Source organism: Lagenorhynchus albirostris, chromosome 9 (assembly GCF_949774975.1).
Source record: "Lagenorhynchus albirostris chromosome 9, mLagAlb1.1, whole genome shotgun sequence".
Classification (NCBI taxonomy): Eukaryota; Metazoa; Chordata; class Mammalia; order Artiodactyla; family Delphinidae; genus Lagenorhynchus; species Lagenorhynchus albirostris.
In genome coordinates, this window is record NC_083103.1 from 11,406,249 (window position 1) to 11,427,509 (window position 21,261).

Here is a 21,261-nt window from a genome sequence, read left to right on the forward strand (position 1 = left end):
TCAGGAATAATAACAAAACGCCTCACAGTGTTGTGGTGAGAATTAAATCAGGTAATTCCTGGAGCAAACAGTACAATTCCTGGAAGGTGATAACTGCCTAGTAAATCTTAGTTGCTATCTATCATCAGCAGCAGCAGCACTAATTAAGGTATTATTATTCAGAACCCACAGAAACAATAAGAAGAGAAAAAATGAAAACATAAACGATGGGATTCAGAAAATCCCTTTGGATCAAAACAGTAGGTGCATTGGTAGATAGCTTTTTGATTTGTTTCACTCATCAACTGTGCCAGGCAATGCCTTACATTCCACAGATGCTAGTGAATAAGACCGACATGGTCCCTGTCCATTCATGCACTGAATCCTCAAAAATATAGTCCTATAAATTACGTGAACTCACTTGGCAGATAAGAAAACTGAGGACTGAAGTAGCTGGAACTTAAAGGTCGACATTGGAACCTAAGAGTCATTCATTCATTCAACAAATATTTCTTGAGAGCCTTCTGCGTGTTAGGTGCTTTGCTAAGCACTGGGTGTACAGAAATGAATCTCACAGATAAAAGTGCTTCTTTTCATGTAGTTTACTTTCTAGCTGTGAGGACTAGATAATATCAAATATGTAAAACATAGTATATCAGATCATGACAAGTATTACATGATATAGTAAATCAGAAAGTGGAGGTGGGAAGTTTAGGTGCAATATTAATAAAGTTTTCTGGGAAAGTCTTCCCAAGTAGGTGATATTTGAGGAAAGACAGAAAGGATGGAGAAACTAAGGAATGACATATTTGATGAGGGTCCATCTAGGGCCTTCCAGAAGCCTTTGATCAGCTCAGGGCTTTCACAACAGACTCCTTGACCTCCTTATTCCTCAGGCTGTAGATGACAGGGTTCAATATTGGGGTCACCACTGTGTAGAGCACGGACACCACTTGGTCTGCCTCCGATGCCTGGCCTGAATTATCTCACAGGTACATAAAGATGAGGGTCCCAAAGAAGAGAGCAACAGCAGTGAGGTGGGAGGCGCAGGTAGAGAAGGTCTTGGCCTGGCCCCAGGCAGAGCAGACCTGCATGATGGCCATGATGACAAACAGGTAGGAAACCAAGATGACCAATATATAAGCAGGCATGACAAAAACTGCAAACACAATAATCCCCACCTCCTGGGTGTAGCTTTCCCCACAAGCGAGTTTTAACAGAGGGGGTTGGTCACAGAAAATAAAGTTGATCTCATTGTTTCCACAAAAGAAGAGAGTGAAGGCAGTGACCGTTCAAATAAAGGCGCTGGAAAAACCAGCAACATAAGCCCCAGCTACCAAACCCAAGCGGGCCTTCTCGGTCATGGTGGTGACATAAAGCAGCGGTTGGCACACGGCCACGTAGCGGTCACAGGCCATGACCGCCAAGAGGTAGCAGTCAATGGAAGAAAAGAAGGTGAAGAGGAAGAGCTGGGTGGCACAGCGCGCTTTGGAGATGACTCTGCCGCGTTCCAGCAGCACTGTCAGCATCCGGGGGATGATGGCGGAGGACTAGCTGATGTCCACGAAGGAAAGGTGGCTGAGGAAGAAGTATGGGGGTGTGGAGATGGCGATCTTTGCGGGTCAGGAAGATCGTTCCCGAGTTCCCCAGCAGAGTGAGTATATAGAAACCCAAAAAGACAGAAAGAGAGGAGAACAGTGCAAAAAAAGAACAGTGCAATAAGAATAAGTTCCAGATTGAGTGATTATATAGGGTGGGCAGTAGATCATAGCTGGAGACTGTGTGCATGGTACTGAAAAGCTCAGGCTTGGCTGGGGTGGGAGCCCCACTGTAGCATTTGCTTGATGACCTTGGCACAATTAACTCAAAGTCTCAGATGCCTCATCTACCTATAAGTCAGGAATAATAACAAAACATCCCTCGGGATGTTCAGCGAACACAGTAAGGAAGAACTCTGTCACTACGGTGTAATTCCTCCCAGCCTTCCATTCAGCGGTTGACCTGTGAAAGCTGAGACGAAAGTGCCCGATAACCGGATCCCTGAAGACAAGTTCAATTCATTTTATATTTTTAACCAATAATTTCATTATGACAATTTAATAAGGATACTTAACTTGTTTTACCATGGAAACCGAACACAATTTCTCCCACAATTTAGTCAGGGTACCCTTAGGCAAAAGTGTATCTAGTCTCCCTCAATATCTTGTTTTTGCCTACTCTCCCCTTGTTCTTATTTTGTGGTATTCATCCTCCTCAGGAACTTAAGGCTCTTAGGTTTTCTGTTCTTTTGTTTTCTCTTATTTACTTATTTAGAAACCAACACAACATTGTAAAGCAATTATACTACAATAAAAATTTTAAAACAAAATAGAAAACAAAAGATTGAGTCATTTTAAAATAAAAGACTTTAAACTGAGTGTCTGATAGGTAGGCATTCGACTTCAACAAACTTCGCAGCCTAATGTGGAAATGGACGAATATAGAGCTCAACACAATATAAGATAAAAAGTGATGAATGCTTCCATTATACTAAGAATGGAGAGCAAGTGATTCTCTAACTTATGTCAGCTCTTGTATTTGCAACTCTGTCCCCAATTAGCTGTTTGATCTTCCACAAGGCACTTAACCTCTCTGAACCTCAATTTCCTCTTCTGCCAAAAGGGGATCATAATATCTGTCCTGCTTATAAGATAAGGTTAATACATAGATTAAAACACATGCAAAAGTGCATTGGAAAGCTAAAAGCACTCTATGTATATATGGTGGCTATTTAAAGTTTTAAATGAACATTTTAAGGAAGGGTAATTTATATTCTATGAACAAAAAAAGCACAAACCAAAAAAAAAATCCATTAGCAATCAGTAATGGGCTCTGCTTACAGGAATATTTCTATTTTCAGTCTAACAACATGCATTTTTAACAAAAAGCTGTTATCCTAGTTAGAGTTGGCTGGCTTATGAAGGGTTTTCTGTTTGTTTTTTGGTTTTTGTAAGTACTCGCATTAACCTTGGAATCAAGAGAGCGAACATAAGCTCCTTTTAGCCCCTCACAGAGCTCCGTAAGCATTGTTTGGCTGTTCTCATAGTCCTTAATAAAAGCAGCAGTTTGATAATAAACAGCACCCAAATTTGAAAGCAGAAGTATTTCCGCAGTCTGGTGTTGTCTAAGCACTGTTGGAGGAATCTGGGTTAATGGAGTTGAAGGTTCTTAACAGAGTTCTAGAAAAGAGCTGTAAAGGAGGGCTTTGGTCATATTTGATTACCTGATACACCAGCAGCCAGGCCAATACTAAACTGACCCATTAGAAATAATAACAAAGAAGAGAAATTAGATTCAGAAGCATTAGCGGGACACGAACCATCCTCACCTGAATTCCACTTCACTAGTGTCTTCTTCCCTTGTTTAGTGTTTCCTCTGCCAGTGACCTGCCGATCCAGAGGAGACTTAGGCCGTAGCTCACTCACAGTAGATGTGTGACCCTGGGCAAGTCACTTTTCTTCTCTGAACTTCAATTACGTTGTCTTTGTTCCCTTTAAATAAACAACAATGCAGTGTGAGTCCATAATCATAGCAACTTGGTTGATAGGGGGTTGCTTCCAGAACCACTATGTCTTATTCTCACTTCATGGAGTTCCTCTCACCCTTGACAGAACAATACATCCCTGATGTTAGAATTGCCCAGGACTTTTTGCAGACTCAGCCCAAGAGAGCAGGGCTTGTGGACCAGTCTCTCTCCCTGAGTTTCTGATCCTGCACTAGACCTTCCTGGTGGTGCTTTTTGTATTCTCTGTCCCAGCATCATGCCATAATTGGTTCCTGAGTTAAGTCTCCAGGGAAAGACAATTTATCTTCCTAACAAGGTGTCTAATATCTTTGAAGATTTCTCTTTAATTTCAAACTCTCAAAGCCCCATCCTACATCCTGCCACCAGGGTCTGATGAGGCTGGTTCCTAGTCTTGCCTCATTCCTATTTTGTACCAAAAGGAATATATTCCTTGGAAGATTTCCTAAGTTCTTCCTATAGGGTAAAAAGTATATCGAGTCTCATATGCAATGTTGGGGCTTCGTGGCCACAGTACCTAGAGGCTTTTCAATTAGCCCTTCCGTCTTAAATAAAAGTCTTTAACTGTCTGCTTAGCATTTAATCAGAAAGAGGCATTAAACTGTCTCCTTAGACCTGACAGCCGGTTCTCTCAGTAGTCCCTGTCAATTCGTTGTGTTCTCTCCACCTTCTGGCAGATTCCAAGAGAACAAATAACTCTGCAGTATACTACTCTTATTCAAATAGACCCTATATTGTCTTTTTCAATCAGTAGGAAACTTTTAAACTAATCCCAAGCTTTCTAACTACTAGCTTAATTTTTCCCACCACATTTTTCCCATAACACAATTGACACAGGAACTATTTATTAACCATCCCCCTTTTAGAGGATCTATACATTTTCAGCTGGGATTTTAATAAACAGACCAACCATCATTAAAGGGATCAAACATTTCTTATGAAAATTATAATATACATGTTAAAGCATCCTGTCTTCTAGAATAAATATCATGTCTTCGAAGGTCTAAATGTTTTACTTTATTATAAGTGATCTTAAACTTAATATTCTTTGGCTGCCTTCACCCTGAATTTCCATGTTTCGCTTATCTGCTTCTTCTGATTTAAAATTCTGTTACTGGAATTCCAGGTGTGACACATCATTTTTGGCTGGCTGAGTTTGGAATCATCCTCTGTTTGTGAGATACTGTCACCACCTTTATGCCCTCCCATGATGGTTTATATCATTCATACTCCTGGGATCTTGTTTTTCTGGTAATCCAAGGGACAGGTAGAAAAGGAGTTTGAGTTCTAAGAATAGCGATCAGAGGGAAAACTGAAAATGACGAGTAGGTGGGGCCTGTTCCCTCCCAGTACCTTGGATTTGATTGAGGTACCTACAGTCAGAGAAGTGAAGAGCAAGACCCAGTGGACTCCTGGGAAGCTTTGGATGCAGGCTGAGCTGTTGCAGAGTCCAGGGACCCAGTGCAGACTAGGATTCCCTCCTGCCCACTCCTGCATGGAACACAGCAATGCTCTGCCTCCCCAAGGTCAAAAGCTTTAAGAACATAAAGAGTTGACGTCTATGATACAGATTCTGCAAATACCATTATGGGCAGAGGAAATGGTAGAAATCACTAAGTGGATTCTGAGGCAAAGGATGTGACAGATGGAACATGTGGGGAAGAAGAAAGAACAGGACATATTTCCGGTGGTGACAGCAACTGACAGACATATTATTGTGAGCACGTAGAGATTCACGTGAGGCGTCCCTGGAAACTACTACAGGAGTTTGAAGAATACTTTGAGCAGGGTCAGCTTTATAACTGGACTATCAAACTACTACCTTAATTTAATCATTAAAAATAAACATAACCTGCATTTCTCTAATAATTAGTGATATTGTGCATCTTTTCTTGTGCCTGTTAGCCATCTGTATATCTTCTTTGAAAAAATGCCTATTCAGATTTTTTGCCCATTTTTTGATTGGGTTTTTTTTTGACATGGAGTTATATGAGCTTTGTATATTTTGGATATTAACCCCTTATCCATAATATCATTTGCAACTATTTTCTTCCATTCTATAGGTTGTCTTTTCATTTTTGTCAATGGTTTCCTTTGCTGTGCAAAAGTTTTTCAGTGTAATTAAGTCCCATTTGTTTATATTTGCTTTTATTTCTTTTGCCTTAGGAGATGATCCAAGAAGATACTTCTGTGCTTTATGTCAAAGAGTGTTCTGTCTATGTTCTCTTCTTGGAGTTTTATGGTTTCCGTTCTTACACTTAGGTCTTTAAATCATTTTGAGTTTACTTCAACAATGAGCTATCACCTCACATCTGTCAGAATGGCTGTCATTAAAAAGTCTACAAATAACAAATGTTGGAGAGGATGTGGAGAAAAGGGAACCCTTGTACACAGTTGGTGCAGCCATTATGGAAAACAATATGGAGGTTCCTCAAAAAACTAAAAATACAGCCAACATATGATCCAGCAATTCCACTCCTGGGTATATGTATCCAGAAAAAACAGAAACTCTCAGAAAGAAGCATGCACCCCAGTGTTCATAGCAGCACTGTTTATAATAGCCAAGACATGGAAGTAAACCAAGTGCTCATAAAAAGATAGTTGGATTAAGAAGATATTCTCATATATATATATATATATATATAGGCACATAATTATATATAATGGAATATTACTTAGTCATAAAAAAGAAATACTGCCATTTGCAGCAATATGGATGGACCTATTACTCTTAGTGAAATAAGTCAGACAGAGAAAGACAAATACAGTGTGATATCACTTATATGTGGAATCTAAAAAAATAATATAAATGAATGTATATGCAAAACAGAAGCAGACTCACAGACATAGAAAACAAACCTATGTTTACCAAAGGGGGAGGGACAAATTAGGAGTATGGGATTAACATATTCAAATTACTATGAATATAGTTCAGGGAGATCAGTTTGGTGCTTTGTGACCACCTAGAGGGGTGGGATAGGGAGGGTGGGAGGGAGACACAAGAGGGAGGAGATATGGGGATATATGTATATGTATAGCTGATTCACTCTGTTATAAAGCAGAAACTAACACACCATTGTAAAGCAATTATACTCCAATAAAGATTTTTAAAAAAAAAGAAAACAAAAAACTACTATGTATAAAACAGTAAGCACCAAGGATATACTGTATAGTACAGAGAATTACAGCCATTAATCTTGTAATAAACTATACTGGAGTATAATCTACAAAAATACTGAATCACTATGCTGTACACCTGACACTAACACAATATTGCAAATCAACTATAGTTCAATTTTTAAACATTTGAAAAAATAAACATAATCTAAATACTGAATCCTAATTGATGACATCATTCTACATTATGTAGTGTAGAAGAGTACTAATACTGATATCTGCAACTTACTTTGAAATGCGTCAAAAAATAAGGTGGATTTGTGGATGAACTGATGGATGTATAAATGAATAGATTGATTATAAATATGTGATAAAACAAAAACATCTAAGTATTGGGTATCGGGAGTTCATTATGCATTATTTTCAACATTTCTCTATGATGGAACTCTTTCATAGAAAATTTGCAAAAAAATAATGTTGTCTTGTAGTAAGGCATGCCACATCTGAATTACACAGGATTAACTTCAGATTCTTTTGTCACTTGTCCTGAGAGCTAGAAATCTCACTCCAATGTCTTCTCAGGCTGCCTCTTTCTCTCCTTGCTTTCTGTCCCTGGAACTAAAAGTTCTGGTCCTTTTTTAATGCCTTATGCCATGATGTATTCATCTGAACATTGAGCGTGCTATAAATAATGAGTTCCCAGAATGCTGGCACTGCAGAGGAGATGATTCTCAGGAATTTCCAAGGTTGAACAAGGTTGGATGGCTAAGACAACCTGGCTCTGTTGAGAATTTTCCTCAGAGCCTCCTTCACTTCCTTGCTCCTCAGGCTGTAGATGAGAAGGTTCAACATGGGGATCACTGTTATGTAAAACACAGACACCACCCAGTCCTCCTCCGAGGACTGGCCAGAGTTATGTCTCAGATACATGAAGATGAGGGTCCCAAAGAAGAGTGACACTGCAGTGAGGTGAGAGGCACACGTCCAGAAAGTCTTGGCCCGGCCTCCTGCAGAGGGAATCCTCATAACGGCCAAGATGATGAGCAGGTAGGACACCAAAATCACCACCATGCAGGCGGGGATGACAAAAATGGCAAACACAATAATTACCACTTCCTGAGTGTAGCTGTCCCCACAGGTTATCTTTAAGAGAGGAGGGAGGTCACATAAAATGAAGTCAATCTCATTGGTTCCACAAAAGGAGAGCGTGAAAGCTGAGACCTTCCACACCAAGGCGCTGAAGACACCAGCAACGTAAGCCCCCCCCCAACACACACACACACACACACAACCCAAACGGGCCTTCCTCCTCATGATAGTGACATAAAGCAGGGGTCAGCACACGGCCACATAGCGGTCATAGGCCATGAGGGCCAGGAGGTAGCAGTCAATGGAGCCAAAGAAGGTGAAGAGAAAGAACTGGACAGCACAGAGTGTGTAGGATAAAGTGGCCCTGTGCTCCAGCAACACAGCCATCATCAGAGGCACAGTGACAAACGAGTAGCAGATGTCCATGAACGAGAAGTGACTCAGAAGGAAGTACGTGGGGCTGTGGAGTCGGAGATCCACGCGGATCAGGATAATCATGCCCAAAGGGGTGATGAGATAGATAAATAGAAACAGGAGGAAGAGAGGTAGTGCCCATTCAGGACAGTCAATGAATGCCATGAGGAGGAATTTGGTCGCCAACGTGAGGTTCTTCTCTGCCATGAAGCCAGAGGCACCTGAGAAGGCTAGGATGAGAGCAAGTTAGGGAACTATAAGTAGGAATTAACTGTATTTCTAGGTTACATGTATTGAACAAGTGCTATGGACAAAACATGCCAGGGGCTACGTGGGGCTTCAGAGATGCCTGGTCTTAACTCCTGCTTCTAAGGGACTTCTGTGACATGTCAAGAAAACTGATGTGGGGAAACATTTTCAGAATAGGAGTGCTGTTTCTCCCACTTTTTATGGCTAACTAGCTGTGTGAGCCCCTGCAGTCAGATAACCACAGAACCAAACTTTCCCTATCGCTCCAATAGGGGCTGATACATGGGGTCCTGTCTACCATGGAAATATCCATCTCAGGACTCTGTCCCTTTTTCTCTATGACCATACCTCCTCCCTTATTTCAAACCCTCTTCATCTCTTGCCTGGATCAAAACAAGAGCCATATAGCTAACAGCTCCCACCGCCCTCAGACTTGCTTCTTGCCAACTTTTTTTTTAACATTTTATTTTTGTTGTTGTTGTTTATATGTGCTTTTTATTGTGAGTTTTTAAATTTTTATTTATTTTTTTATACAGCAGGTTCTTATTAGTTACCTATTTTATACGTATTAGGATATATACGTCAATCCCAATCTCCCAATTCATCCCACCACCAACCCCGCCCCCGCCCCGCCCCTGCTTTGCCCCTTGGTGTCCATACGTTTGTTCTCCTCACTGTGACCAGAGAGATATTTCTAAGACTTTCTCATCCCCCTGTTAAAAATCCAGTCATGGCGCCCCATCAAGGATAGGATATTCTTTAGACTCCTCAGTGTGTTGGGGAAAGGCCTCCAGGGGGGTCTCCCCCACTTACTTCCTCGTGTCCCTTTCTTATACCTCACTGCTTGCACCTTCAGCCACGCTTCTCTCCAGCCACCTGAATTGTTTACAGCTTTTCTAATGCCCCACATTCATTCACATCTCTGTGCTTTCCGCAGGCCACCCCTTCTGCTGAAACACCTTGTCTTTCCCATCCTCAGGGTCCTGCCCAACTCCTATACCACCTTCAGACCTCAGCTCAGATCCTACGTCCCACAAGAAGTCTCCCTTGAGTCTGTCTTCCCTGGTCAGGGTATGTGCCTCTGGAGCTCAGCACACTGTAAAGCCTCAATATGTTTTGGGGGAATAAAGTTATCAAATGAGATATAAAGCATATTGCAAAGAGAAAGGCATTGTGCAAATCTTCAAGGGATTATGTTTGTTTTGTTTTTTTGCGGTACGCAGGCCGCTCACTGTTGTGGCCTCTCCCGTTGCAGAGCACGGGCTCCGGATGCGCAGGCTCAGCGGCGATGGCTCACTGGCCCAGCCGCTCCGCAGCATGTGGGATCTTCCCGGACCGGGGCACGAACCCGTGTCCCCTGCATCAGCAGGTGGACTCTCAACCACTGCGCCACCAGGGAAGCCCTGGATTATGCTTATTTTTATGAAAATATTTAAAAACAGAAGCTGTCTGAAGTCTTAAAAACCCAATAAAATTGATGAATATTCACAGAGACCATAAGCCATCCTTGGACTTACCCTCCAATTCTCAACGTAACAGTGCGCTTACTTGACAGAAAGCTGTTGTCTTAATTAGATCCTCTTAGTTTACCACAAATCCATTTTAAAAGAACAGATATTTTCTTTAATAACAGAGAACATATATACAGACACTATTCTAATGATTTATATATTAAGTCATTTAATTCCCACATTCACTTTTTGAGGTAGGAACTTTTTTCCCCCATTTCACAGATTAGGCAACTGAGACAGACTTTAAGTAGCTCAATCTTGTGTCCAAGATTGCACAGCTAGTAAATGGTGGAACTGCCATGAAGAACAAAACTGTACACAGAAGCACTATTTACCTTAAAACAGGATTTTACATACATCACATGTCTATTCCAATAGTCTAAGAGGACCCAGAAAATGTCTGCCTTTAAGTAGACGCATGAATACCAGCACTGCAGTCTATTCATATCCGAAGGCGGATGGGGACTCTTGTGCTAATGGATAGAAAGTCCTTTGGCAGAGTTGCAGTGCAGGGGGGTAGAGAAGATATTTGATCATCTTTAAAGCATTAGACTTTGACAGCTAGGCCAGTGTTGCACTGACATGTTGGAGAAAATGGTAAATAAAAGTCATTGGATCTGGTGACCTGAACTGAGCATGAACCAAGAGGACCAGGACAGTTTTCTCACCTGAATTCCACGTTACCTTTACCTGGCCAGTCCTCTTCGCCCTTTGTCCACTATTTTTCCCTTGTCTCTAAAAAATCGTTTCTTTTCCACTGCTTGGAGAAGTATCCTAAGGGTCTGGGGAGAGAAAACTGGGCTGGGTAGCAGGAGGTCTGGGTGGATATTGTCCTCCCAAATCTGCTCAGTTACGACACTGAGCAAGTTACTTAATCTCTCCAGGCATTGGTGTCCTTCTCCCTCCCCCTACAATCTACATACACACACACATTAGTGAATCAACTTGGGGACAGGAATGTCACAGCTGCCTGAATGCCAGTCCCTGCTTATATCACCCTCAAGTCCCTTGCCAGTTCTGGTCAGTCAAACACTTTCTTCTCTCTCTTCCCTTAATCTTTCTGTTTCCATGACTTGCTAAACCTGGTTAACATGCATTCCTCACTCTGGTTTTTGTTCAGTTCCAGGCTAGGAGAGCAGAGATTGGAGAAAAGCCTCGTCGTATGGGCTCTGGACTCCAATGCAAATCCCTTTTGGCGAAGATACCAATAGTCTCTGAAAGTCTGAAGTCCCCAATCAATGGCTGATGTGGTCTCTAAGGAAAGGCAACTGTTACTCGGATTCTTAACAAGACTCCTGGTCTCAGTCCCAGCTCCCAAAGCCTTTCAACACACCCACTAAGTGGGGTCTAAAAAGCCTAAATCCCAGTTCTACACAGTCCCTCGATGAGTGAGATGTCTCTGGCTTTAAATTCTCTGTCAGAACAATGTCAGAAACTGTGCCTTCCTCCGTGTGGCCACATCCTGGAAGGAATAAGGGTGCTTTGTGAACGCAAGGCTTTATCACATTGCTCAGAAGGACACAGTGGAGACTCTACACAGAGACCTCAACAAGACACATCATGTCTTCTAAGTTTGCCCTCTCTGGAAGTCAGGTGTTTCACTGTCTCCTCTCCCCTCCCCACCCTTCTCCCCCCGCTTTAAAAGCAAATGAAATCACAGGGAAAACAAAAGCCTGAGATGTTGCTCAGAGGAGAAGCTGGCATATCCTTTTTGTTGGCATGACCTTTGCCATCTCTCTGCATCTTTAACACAGCAGTATTGCTTTAGCCCCAAATTCAGAAGCATTTTGTTAAGCCATTGAATGTCAAGATGGCTCAATTCAGAAAAGGAAATAAGGAAGATGGGGAAGAACAGAATAATTATAGAATAATTGTTTTCTTGGACAATTATGCAAACCAAGAGAAAATGAGACCATATCGGTCACTGATTCATCACGGTGCTAAGCATTCTAAATGAAGAGCAGGAGACACAAAACGAAACAAATCCCTGTAAAAGAGAAAACACAATGCCAGTCTACAAGGACTATGCAAACTAGCAGATCACATAATAATTCATCCTACAGATAACAGGTACTAAGCTCATAAGTGAGGTGTAGTCCAGGTGCCATGGGGAGTCAGAGTAAGGCAAGATTACTTATAGATGGGGTAGATCAGGGAAGGCTTCCCAGCGGACATGGACTTTGGCAGGCAGTTTGGATGGAAGTGGGGGTGGGAGAATGATGGGCAAAGCTCTTCAGGAAGGGGGAGCAGCGTGAGTGAATTTACAGGGACAGGAAAGCCCAGGGACTACTCCTGGGGCAATGAGCGGGCTTTGGCCACAGTACAGGATGGTATTAGGCAAGTCCAGGACTAGGGTGAGGTGAGTCAAAAGTTAAGGTGGCACCAAAACCTTTAGTAAACAAGGTAAATAATCATATAATATTATCAAAAATGAAAATCAACGCAAAAATCTCTATGATGAATAAAATATCAAAATTTTCATAACAATTTTTTTTTTTTTAGATTCCATATATATGTGTTAGCATACGGTATTTGTTTTTCTCTTTCTGACTTACCTAGGGGCAGGACAAGAATAAAGACGCAGACGTAGAGAATGGACTTGAGGACACAAGGAGGGGGAAGGGTAAGCTGGGATGAATTGAGAGAGTGGCATGGACGTATATACACTACCAAACGTAAAATAGATAGCTGGTAGGAAGCAGCCTCAGGGAGATCAGCTCAGTGCTTTGTGTCCACCTAGAGGGGTGGGATAGGGAGGGTGGGAGGGAGACGCAAGAGGGAGGGGATATGGGGATATATGTATATGTATAGCTGATTCACTTTGTTATACAGCAGAAACTAACACACCATTGTAAAGCAATTATACCCCAATAAAGATGTTAAAATAATAATAATAAAATAAAACAAATTGAATGAAAATACAGGTACAGAATAAAAATATATATATATCAAAATTTTAAATAAAGAGCACCAGTATTACTGATTCTCCTTTTGCCTCAGTCTCCGTTACAGTACAGCACAGCGCTGGTACCCTACGCTTGAAAAGGAGGGTGAGACCCACAGCTTCCAGGGCACAGGCTTAACAAGTGCCTTTTAATGGACATTCCATTTCTTTCCTCTCTACCCTCCAGTTAGGAAAAGAAAATGTAGGAAAGTCAACCTAATAAGATCTAATACTTGCAGAGTAACTTTAACTATTTCCAAGTACTCTCTTCATCTTCACAAGACCCCTGTGCGATTGAGAGAGATAACAAATTCCTCCTCTGTACTGATGAGGAAACACGGCAAACAAAGGCCCAAGGTCACGTAGTTACCTGGTGAGTGGACTAGAAATTGTGTCAGTCCTGGTTGCTAATGGACTCTGCCTATGCCACAGGCCCTACAGTCCAAGAGGACATATTTTTATGACCACACGTACATCCACATCCACGCCCAGAGCTCACTGGACGAGGACGAGGTGAGTCCTCTGGGCTCTGCTGTATTAACAAATGACCTTAAAACCACAGTGACTTAACACAATAAATTTAAATTTACCCATGGAAACGCCAGTGTGGGATAGGTAGTCCTCCTCTGTCTTGCAGCTAAGCCATTTTGTACAGCTGAACTTCAAGACTGCTAGTGCAGGGGAGGACAGGGAAAGATCAAGCAGGATGCCACTAAGGACCAGGCCTGGTCTGCCTCCCTCCCACCTACATCACAGTGACCTGAACCCAGTCACAGGGGTTCAACATTACTGCCTACATAACCTAGAGGATGTAGGGAAGTGCACAGATATTTGTGCAAACAAATATTTGGGCTGAAGTCTCTGCCACACCCCTCACCTTCTGTGCATCCTTTGTGCAGGAGAAAGTCTAGAACCCACCCCAGAATTTCCAAGGACAGTCAAGGGCTCACTCCTGTGTGTGCGTGGCTCTGTTTTCCTGTTTCCGCTAAAGCGTTATTTACACTCGTGCCCACTTCCCATTACTTCTCACCCTTTCCAGTACCACATCATGCCAAGCATGAAGCATGGCCTTTTGTCTTTATCCTTCACTCTCTAAAGCAAAATTAACACAGTGCGTTTGTTTGGGTAGCTGACTTTTAATAAAAATATTGTAGAGAACTTAAGAGGTTCATAATACTTCACAGATTAGGGAGAAAATTAGAATTGAATAATTGATGTCATTGTGCTACAAATTCCCCAGCCATTTCCATCACAAGGAATTTGTCTCTGGCTGTTCCTGGCCTCCACCTTAAGCCTGCCTGCTACTATAGGACCCGTGTCTTTCTCTGCTGAGATCATCTTTTATTTGTATTTCTCTTCTCCCAATTCCCCAATCTTCCAAATCCCTATCTAGTCCAATCTACTGGGAGAAGGCTCAAAATTCTTTGTATATTGTTATGCATGATAATCTGAATCTTTAATACCCAAATACCTTCCATTTAGACCGTACATTAGAGGTTCTTAAATTCCATAATCCAGATGCCCTTTAAGATGTTTTCTTCAACAAAAGGAAATGTCTCTCTTCAATAGAAAAAAATTAGGTCAAACTACAGCTAGCATTTAACTTTTTTTTTTTTTTTTTTTTTTTACTTTTAACATACAAAATAATGATTTAGTGCTCAAAGATGCCCACTAACTTATTATATAAACAGGCTTAGTCAATCGCTAGGGGACTTTGTCAAGCAATTCCTGGGCTTTTCCGAAGCCTGTGGATTGGAACAAAATTCAGGCTTGCGTTCACAAGAAATCTGATGAACCTTTTCATGGTTATTACAATTAACTTCAGATTATATTTAAAGAAAGTTCTGGTCTTCCTTCAGATGTTGATTCCACCTGAGTAGCGTTTAAGTCTATGTCTATTAATGGGCTGAACCGGGACCTTCCCCTTCTAGTCAAAAGGACCAGGACGGAATGGGAAACTATATCCACTCCAGATTTAGTTAATCTGGCAAACCAGCTCTCTCATACTCTAGATGAGTCATCTCAATAGAAGACCAATAAAATTCTTAATCTTCAACTCCAGTGAATGAAGACTCCTAAATGAAACCAAAACTCTCTTAGCTTCTGCTATTGCATAGAGTCAGGACACTGGAAAAAGAATGGTACAAATATAAGTCTTAGGCACCTTCAGCCCTCTCACCAGCCTTTCTGATGTTCTCCCAGATCTCCACGATGAGGCTCCAGGGACTACAGGGCCTCTTCCCAATCCTCCCTCTTAAGTGTCTTGGAGAAACATTTCTCCAGATTGGAGATGAATCTCTTCCGATCCTAATTGACACCAAAGGCACACTCTCAGTGCTCAAGCCAGCTGTTGTAAAGCAGCCCCTGCCTCGAATAGTGGAGATCTTCAATGAACCTCAAAACGTTCCTGTCTCTGAACCTATCCACTTTTGTTTAGGCCCTTTGAGTGATACCCACCATCTTCCCCTTAGTTCCTCCACCTCTGTCCATTTATTAGGCCGAGACTTCTTAAAGAAGTATCATGCCAGAATTCCGTTCTCCCAAAGGGGGAAAATAATTCTAGAATTTGACAGTAGTCATCAAAGTAACCAACCAGGTAAATTAAATGATACTTTGACATCTTTTATTTGTTGTGTTTCTGACAACACTAGAGCTGATTCTGTAAACACTGATCATTTGTCCCTATTAAATCAGCTACCGCTTTCCTTAAGAGCAAAATCTCCAACTGATGTTGGCAAAATTCATAGCACGCCTCCCATCAAAATTCAAACAGACCCCTCAGTCTTCCCAGAATTAACCACACCCTACAAGTAAAGGAGCGCTTCAAGGCATAAATCCCATAATAGAAGATCCCAAGGCTGGAAGCCTCTTTATCCCTTGTACTAGTCCCTGTTAACACTTGCATTTTACTGGTGAGAAAGCCTAAGGGCTGACAAACCTCCAGGTTTGTCCAGGACCTTAAAGCAATAAACAACATTGTCAATGGAATATTACTCAGTCATAAAAAGGAATGGAACTGGGTCATTTGCAGAGACTTGGATGGACCTAGAGACAGTTATACAGAGTGAAGTAAGTCAGAAAGAGAAAAAAAATATCATATATTAATGTAAATATGTGGAATCTGAAAAAATTGGTATAGACGATCTTATTTACAAAACAGAAATAGAGACACAGACATAGAGAACAAACGTATGGATGCCAAGGGGGAAGGGGGTGGGTGGGATGAATTGGGAGATGGGGATTGACATATATACACTATTGATACTGTGTATAAAATAGATAACTAATGAGAACCTACTGTATAGCTCAGGGAACTCTACTCAGTGTTCTGTGGTGACCTAAATGGGAAGGAAATCCAAAAAAGAGGGAATGTTTGTATATGTATACCTGATTCGCTTTGCTGTACAGTAGAAACTAACACAATATTGTAAAGCAACTATACTCCAATAAAATTTTTTTTTAAAAAGAGCTGAGAAGTTAAAAAAAAAACACTGCTATCCCTCAACACCTTGTTTTTCCTACCCTCATATGTTACAAACATCCATTCCCACTGGAAGTAAATTCTTTACTGTAATTGTTTTATGCAGTGTATTCTTCAGTACTCCAGTTCATGAAGCTAGAAAATACCTTTCTGCCTTCACTTGAGGAGAAAACCAATTCACCTGGACAGTAATGCCTCGGGGTTATACTGAGAGTCCTTCTTATTTCTGCAAATCCTGAAGGCTGATTTGGATGATGTAAAGTTCCCTAGAGGTTCTACTTCGTTACAATATGTGGATGATTTGCTTCCCTGCTCTCCTTACCAGGCATCCTCACAGGAAGTCAGTATGCACTTAGTTTTAAGGGGATAGAAGGTCGCCAAAGAAAAATTGCAGTTTGCCCGAACCCAAGTTCAACATTTAGGGCATCTGATATCAGAACAAGGGCTATATCTAGATTCAGATAGACTTCATGGTGTCCCAAGTTTCCCAAAACCCAAAACTAAACACTAACTCTGAAGTTTTCTCAGCTGGTTTGTTATTGCTGAAATTGGATTACAATTTCTCTTTTATGGCCAAACCTCTATGTGTTTTATTCAATTAAAAACAACCCTGACTCAATTTTATGAGAAGAACTGAATGATATAGGCTTCAAGGTCATAAGGCCTTAAAGGAAAGTTTGATGAACCCACCTGCCCTTGGGCATCCCAATTCTCAGATTTCCTTTTTCCTTTTTCTTAATATGAAAAGGAAGGAAATGCCCTTGGAGTACTCACCCAAGAAAACAGGGACCATCCTTGACCCCTAGGGCATTATAGCCAGCAACTGGACCCAGGGGCCAGGGATATGACCCTTTCCTTAGAGCCACTAAGGCCACTGCCCTTCCGGTTGAGGCCACTGAGAAAATCATGTGGGTTCTCTGTTAACCATTTTTGCACCTCATGCAGTAGAATCTTTCCTGAATTCTCACCACACCCAACAATTTTCAGCCATCCATCTCACCTCCTATGAAGTCCTTTCATTAACTGCCCCTCACATAATTCCTTTATGTTTTCATAATCTTAACCTGACTACTCTCCTCCCCTTTGACACTGACAGAGTACAATATCTGTGATGGCCTAACACTGACGGACCACCTCCTCATGATGAGTTACAGGAAATTCCATGGAGTAACACTGACTTCCCATGGTTCACTGATGGTTCTTATTTCAAAGGTGACAACAGCAAACATTGTGCTGGATATGCTGTTACAACTCCTTTTGGTATTGTTGAAGCAGCATCTTTATCTATGGCTACTTCAGCCCAGCACACCAAACTATATGCTCTTATACAGACCTCTACTTTAGCCAAGGACAAAACTGCCAATATTTTTATTGACAGTAAATATACTTTCGGAGTAGCTCATGATTTTGGAATGTTGTGGAAGCAACACGGCTTCCTTACTTCCAGTGGAAATAAAATTAAAATTGGCCCCTATGTTCAGGAATTATTGAATGTAATGTTTTTACCTGCCACTTTAGCTATCATTAAGATTCTGGGGCATTCTAAACTCGACTCTCTGGAAGTGAACTGCTATTTCAGCAAGGAATGCTGCCCTTAAAGCGACCAATAGGGGCCAAACTCCATCATGGTCCAAAGAGTTATTGTCCCAAATGATAACTTAGCAAAACTGGCTAGAGATGCTGAAAAATTGGCCTCAAAAAAGGAAAAACAAAACTGGAAATTTAACAATTGTTGGTTTGATAAAAAGAGAAAGCTGTGGTTTAAACCAAACAACAACCAAGTCCTACCAGACACTCTAAAGTTCCCAACCCTCACCACTGTACACGTATTAAACCACTGGCCTACTGACAAAATGATAGTCTTCATGAATCAGTATCAGTGGGGAAATATTAGCAAAGCCCCCATAGTGCTTACCTCACTTGTCTCACTTGTCCAAAGTACAACACAGGAAGCCTGTTCATACTGCTCCTGGACTTTTTTAACCTCCTAACAGACCATTCAAGCTCTGGCAAATGGATTTCACACAACTTCCTCTAATAGATATAAATATGTTTTAGACATGGTCGGCATGTTTTCACACCGAACAGAAGCTTTTCATTGCAGACAAGCTACTGTCTCTTCTGTGGCTAAAGTTCTTTTTGGAAAAGATCATCTCTACATGGTGAACTCCTCTTGAATTTCACAGTGATTGAGGAACCCACGATAGTAGCCAAGTGCCTTAAAAGTCTGCTGTTTGGCCAGTTTTACAACATTTTCACTTCACCACTCTCAATCCTCTGGTTTAGGTGAACACACAAATGGCATTATTAAGACTCAGTTGGCAAAATTTGTAGAGGCCCTCCAAATTCCTTGGCCCAAAGTGTTGCTGTTGGTCCTTCTAAATCTTATATCTACCTCTTTAGGAACTCATAAACTCTCACCCTTTGAGATAGCCATGGGTTGCCCAATGTACTTACCCACAACAGATAGATGGAGAGATAGTCTATTATGGCAAAGGCCTAATTGCTTCTATTAAAGATAACTATGTTTTGGTAGAGCAATTTTTTACAATGCGACCTTGGGAGAAAAAGGCCTTAAGCATCGTACCTTGCAACCTGGAGATTTTGCCTACTGTAGAAGACACCTCCAGAAGAATTCTCTTCAACCTCATTGGAAAGGCCCCTATCAGACACTGCTAACCAACTCTTGTGTCACTAAGCTCCAAGGAACTGACCCTGAGGTTCATGTGACATACCTAAAGAAAGCACCAAACACTGACTGGATCTGCATATCATCTGGTGACCTAAAAGTAAAGATTTCCTGGAATTGAAGCAGACAACATCTGATGAGACAGCTTTCGCATGATATCTAGACCAGGCCTGTTGGAAGTTTCTCGCCAAAACTTTGATGATGACATAATGCTTCAGATGATCTCCCATGTCTATGATCTTGATAACACATAAACTTCAGATAAAAAGTACCTGAGAGGGCTTCCCTGGTGGCGTAGTGGTTAAGAATCCGCCTGCCAATGCAGGGGACACGGGTCCGAGCCCTGGTCTGGGAAAATCCCACATACCGCCGAGCAACTAAGACTGTGTGCCACAACTACTGAGCCTGCGCTCTAGAGCCCATGAGCCACAACTACTGAAGCCCACCTGGCTAGAGCCAGTGATCCACAACAAGAGAAGCCACAGCAATGAGAAGCCCTCGCACTGCAACGAAGAGTAGCTCTCACTCACCACAACTAGAGAAAGCCCACTCACAACAATGAAGACCGAATGCAGCCAAAAATATAAATAAATAAGTTTATCAAAAAAAAAAAGTACCTGAGAGTTCTCCCTCCTACCCCTTCCTGTTACTCAAATGTGACCTTAATAGATTTCCAATTTGTGCATTTTCCCTCCAACATGAGATACTACACCCAGGAAAGATCTTTCTTGACATTGGGGGGGGGGAGGAAGCCTCTGAAACTAGAAAACCTTACTCTTGATCAGTGATATTTTCAGAGAAAGACCTTGATCAAAAGGGGGAAAGGAAAAAAATTAACAAACAGAAACTTCAATTAAATAGAGTTGGGAGACCAGAAGGGGGAGCCCTCACATCCTGTAACAATAGCAGAGCCCAACAGGAAGAATAAAGACCCCTCTTCTTTCCTAACAAGGACTCAGCCAATGAAAAGTCATGGACTTTTTGTTTACTATAACCCTCCCAACTCCCTCTTCCCCTCTATAAAAGCATTCTCTTCATCATGTGGGAACTTGCACACACTCACCATGGTTGCAGACCCCGAATTGCAATTCTCTGCTGATCCCAAATAAATCCACCTTTGCTGGAGAAATATCTGGCAGTCTATTTTTTTCAGGTTAGCACCACCATCTAATACCTTGTTTTCCTTATAGCCCTGTTTTACCTCCATGATTCAGGAAGCAGTGATTACTTGTCATACACTTTCCCTTCAGGAGTGGGCCTGATACATCCTGAACTAAAGGAACCAATTGAATGTCTAAAAATAGATTTTTTTAATACATTAAAGAAAAAATAGTCTTGACATCAAAGCTTTTAATGGTAAGAAAGACTGTGTTAAAAATAAGATGTTTTCCTTGGAGTTTCTCAAGATGAATCTTTTCATGTAAAGAGCAATCCTGGAAGTCAGGAAGCAGAGAGTTTATACCATGTGCCTAAAATTCACACTATGATAGTCATTTTCTTACTTAAAAGGGGAAAAAGACTGTAATGTAAGCTCTGACAGTTGGCTTTTCTTTTTGTAATGCAAGTATCTGACTTTAAGCTTTGATTGCTGAGGCATCCACTTCAAAGATGCATCAGCTTCAATGAAGGCTATCTGGAATAAACACATCGCCCCCCACCTCATGAGCCTCCTTTGTTTTAGAGATCCTAAATGTTGATGTGGTCATTTGGGCCAATGTTTTTTCCTCTCTTTTTTCTATCTTCCCATGCTTTAAATTCCCACTATTATGTTTCAAATTCCCACTATTATGTTTCAAATTCACTCATAAAGAGCAATCCAGGGAAACCCTAGACCCCCACCCTTAACCTCAATAAAAGCAGATCCCCAGGCCTGTTCTCAAGCTCTCTCTCTATCTCTACTGGAGGCTTCCCTGTGTGCCCCCTGGCGTGCCTTGTACACTCCAGGGCTTGCAAATAATAGACTGTTTTTGTCTTCAAAGTTTCCTAATGGTTATTGCTAGAGGGTGTCTTGCCATCATAATAAGAACCACAAGGGTTGCTCCAGTTGTAACAATTGTTTGCAAAGGGGAACATCAGTGAGAAGTTCACTGGGCCCCCAGGCATTTCTCGGGATAGCATTACTATCAATAGGCTGAGACCAGCACAAAACAAAGATATTATCAGTAAGCAAAGGAGAATAAACTCAGAGTATATCCTGATTAGATTATAGAGAGTATGGATTATAGA

General features: G+C 41.5%; 2 protein-coding genes across 2 annotated transcripts; both read right to left on the minus strand.

Moving 5' to 3' along the window:
• Nucleotides 1-827: 827 nt before the first annotated feature.
• LOC132526163 (olfactory receptor 9Q2-like) lies at nucleotides 828-3,778 on the minus strand. The gene is given in 4 exon segments (XM_060160055.1): nucleotides 828-1,572; nucleotides 1,574-1,666; nucleotides 1,885-2,019; nucleotides 3,621-3,778. Coding segments are annotated over 4 exon segments (1,131 nt in total).
• Nucleotides 3,779-7,423: 3,645 nt separating this feature from the next.
• Nucleotides 7,424-8,368, minus strand: LOC132525153 (olfactory receptor 9Q1-like). Its single transcript, XM_060157678.1, is given in 1 exon segment — nucleotides 7,424-8,368. A coding segment is annotated over 1 exon segment (945 nt).
• Between the last annotated feature and the right edge of the window lie 12,893 nt (nucleotides 8,369-21,261).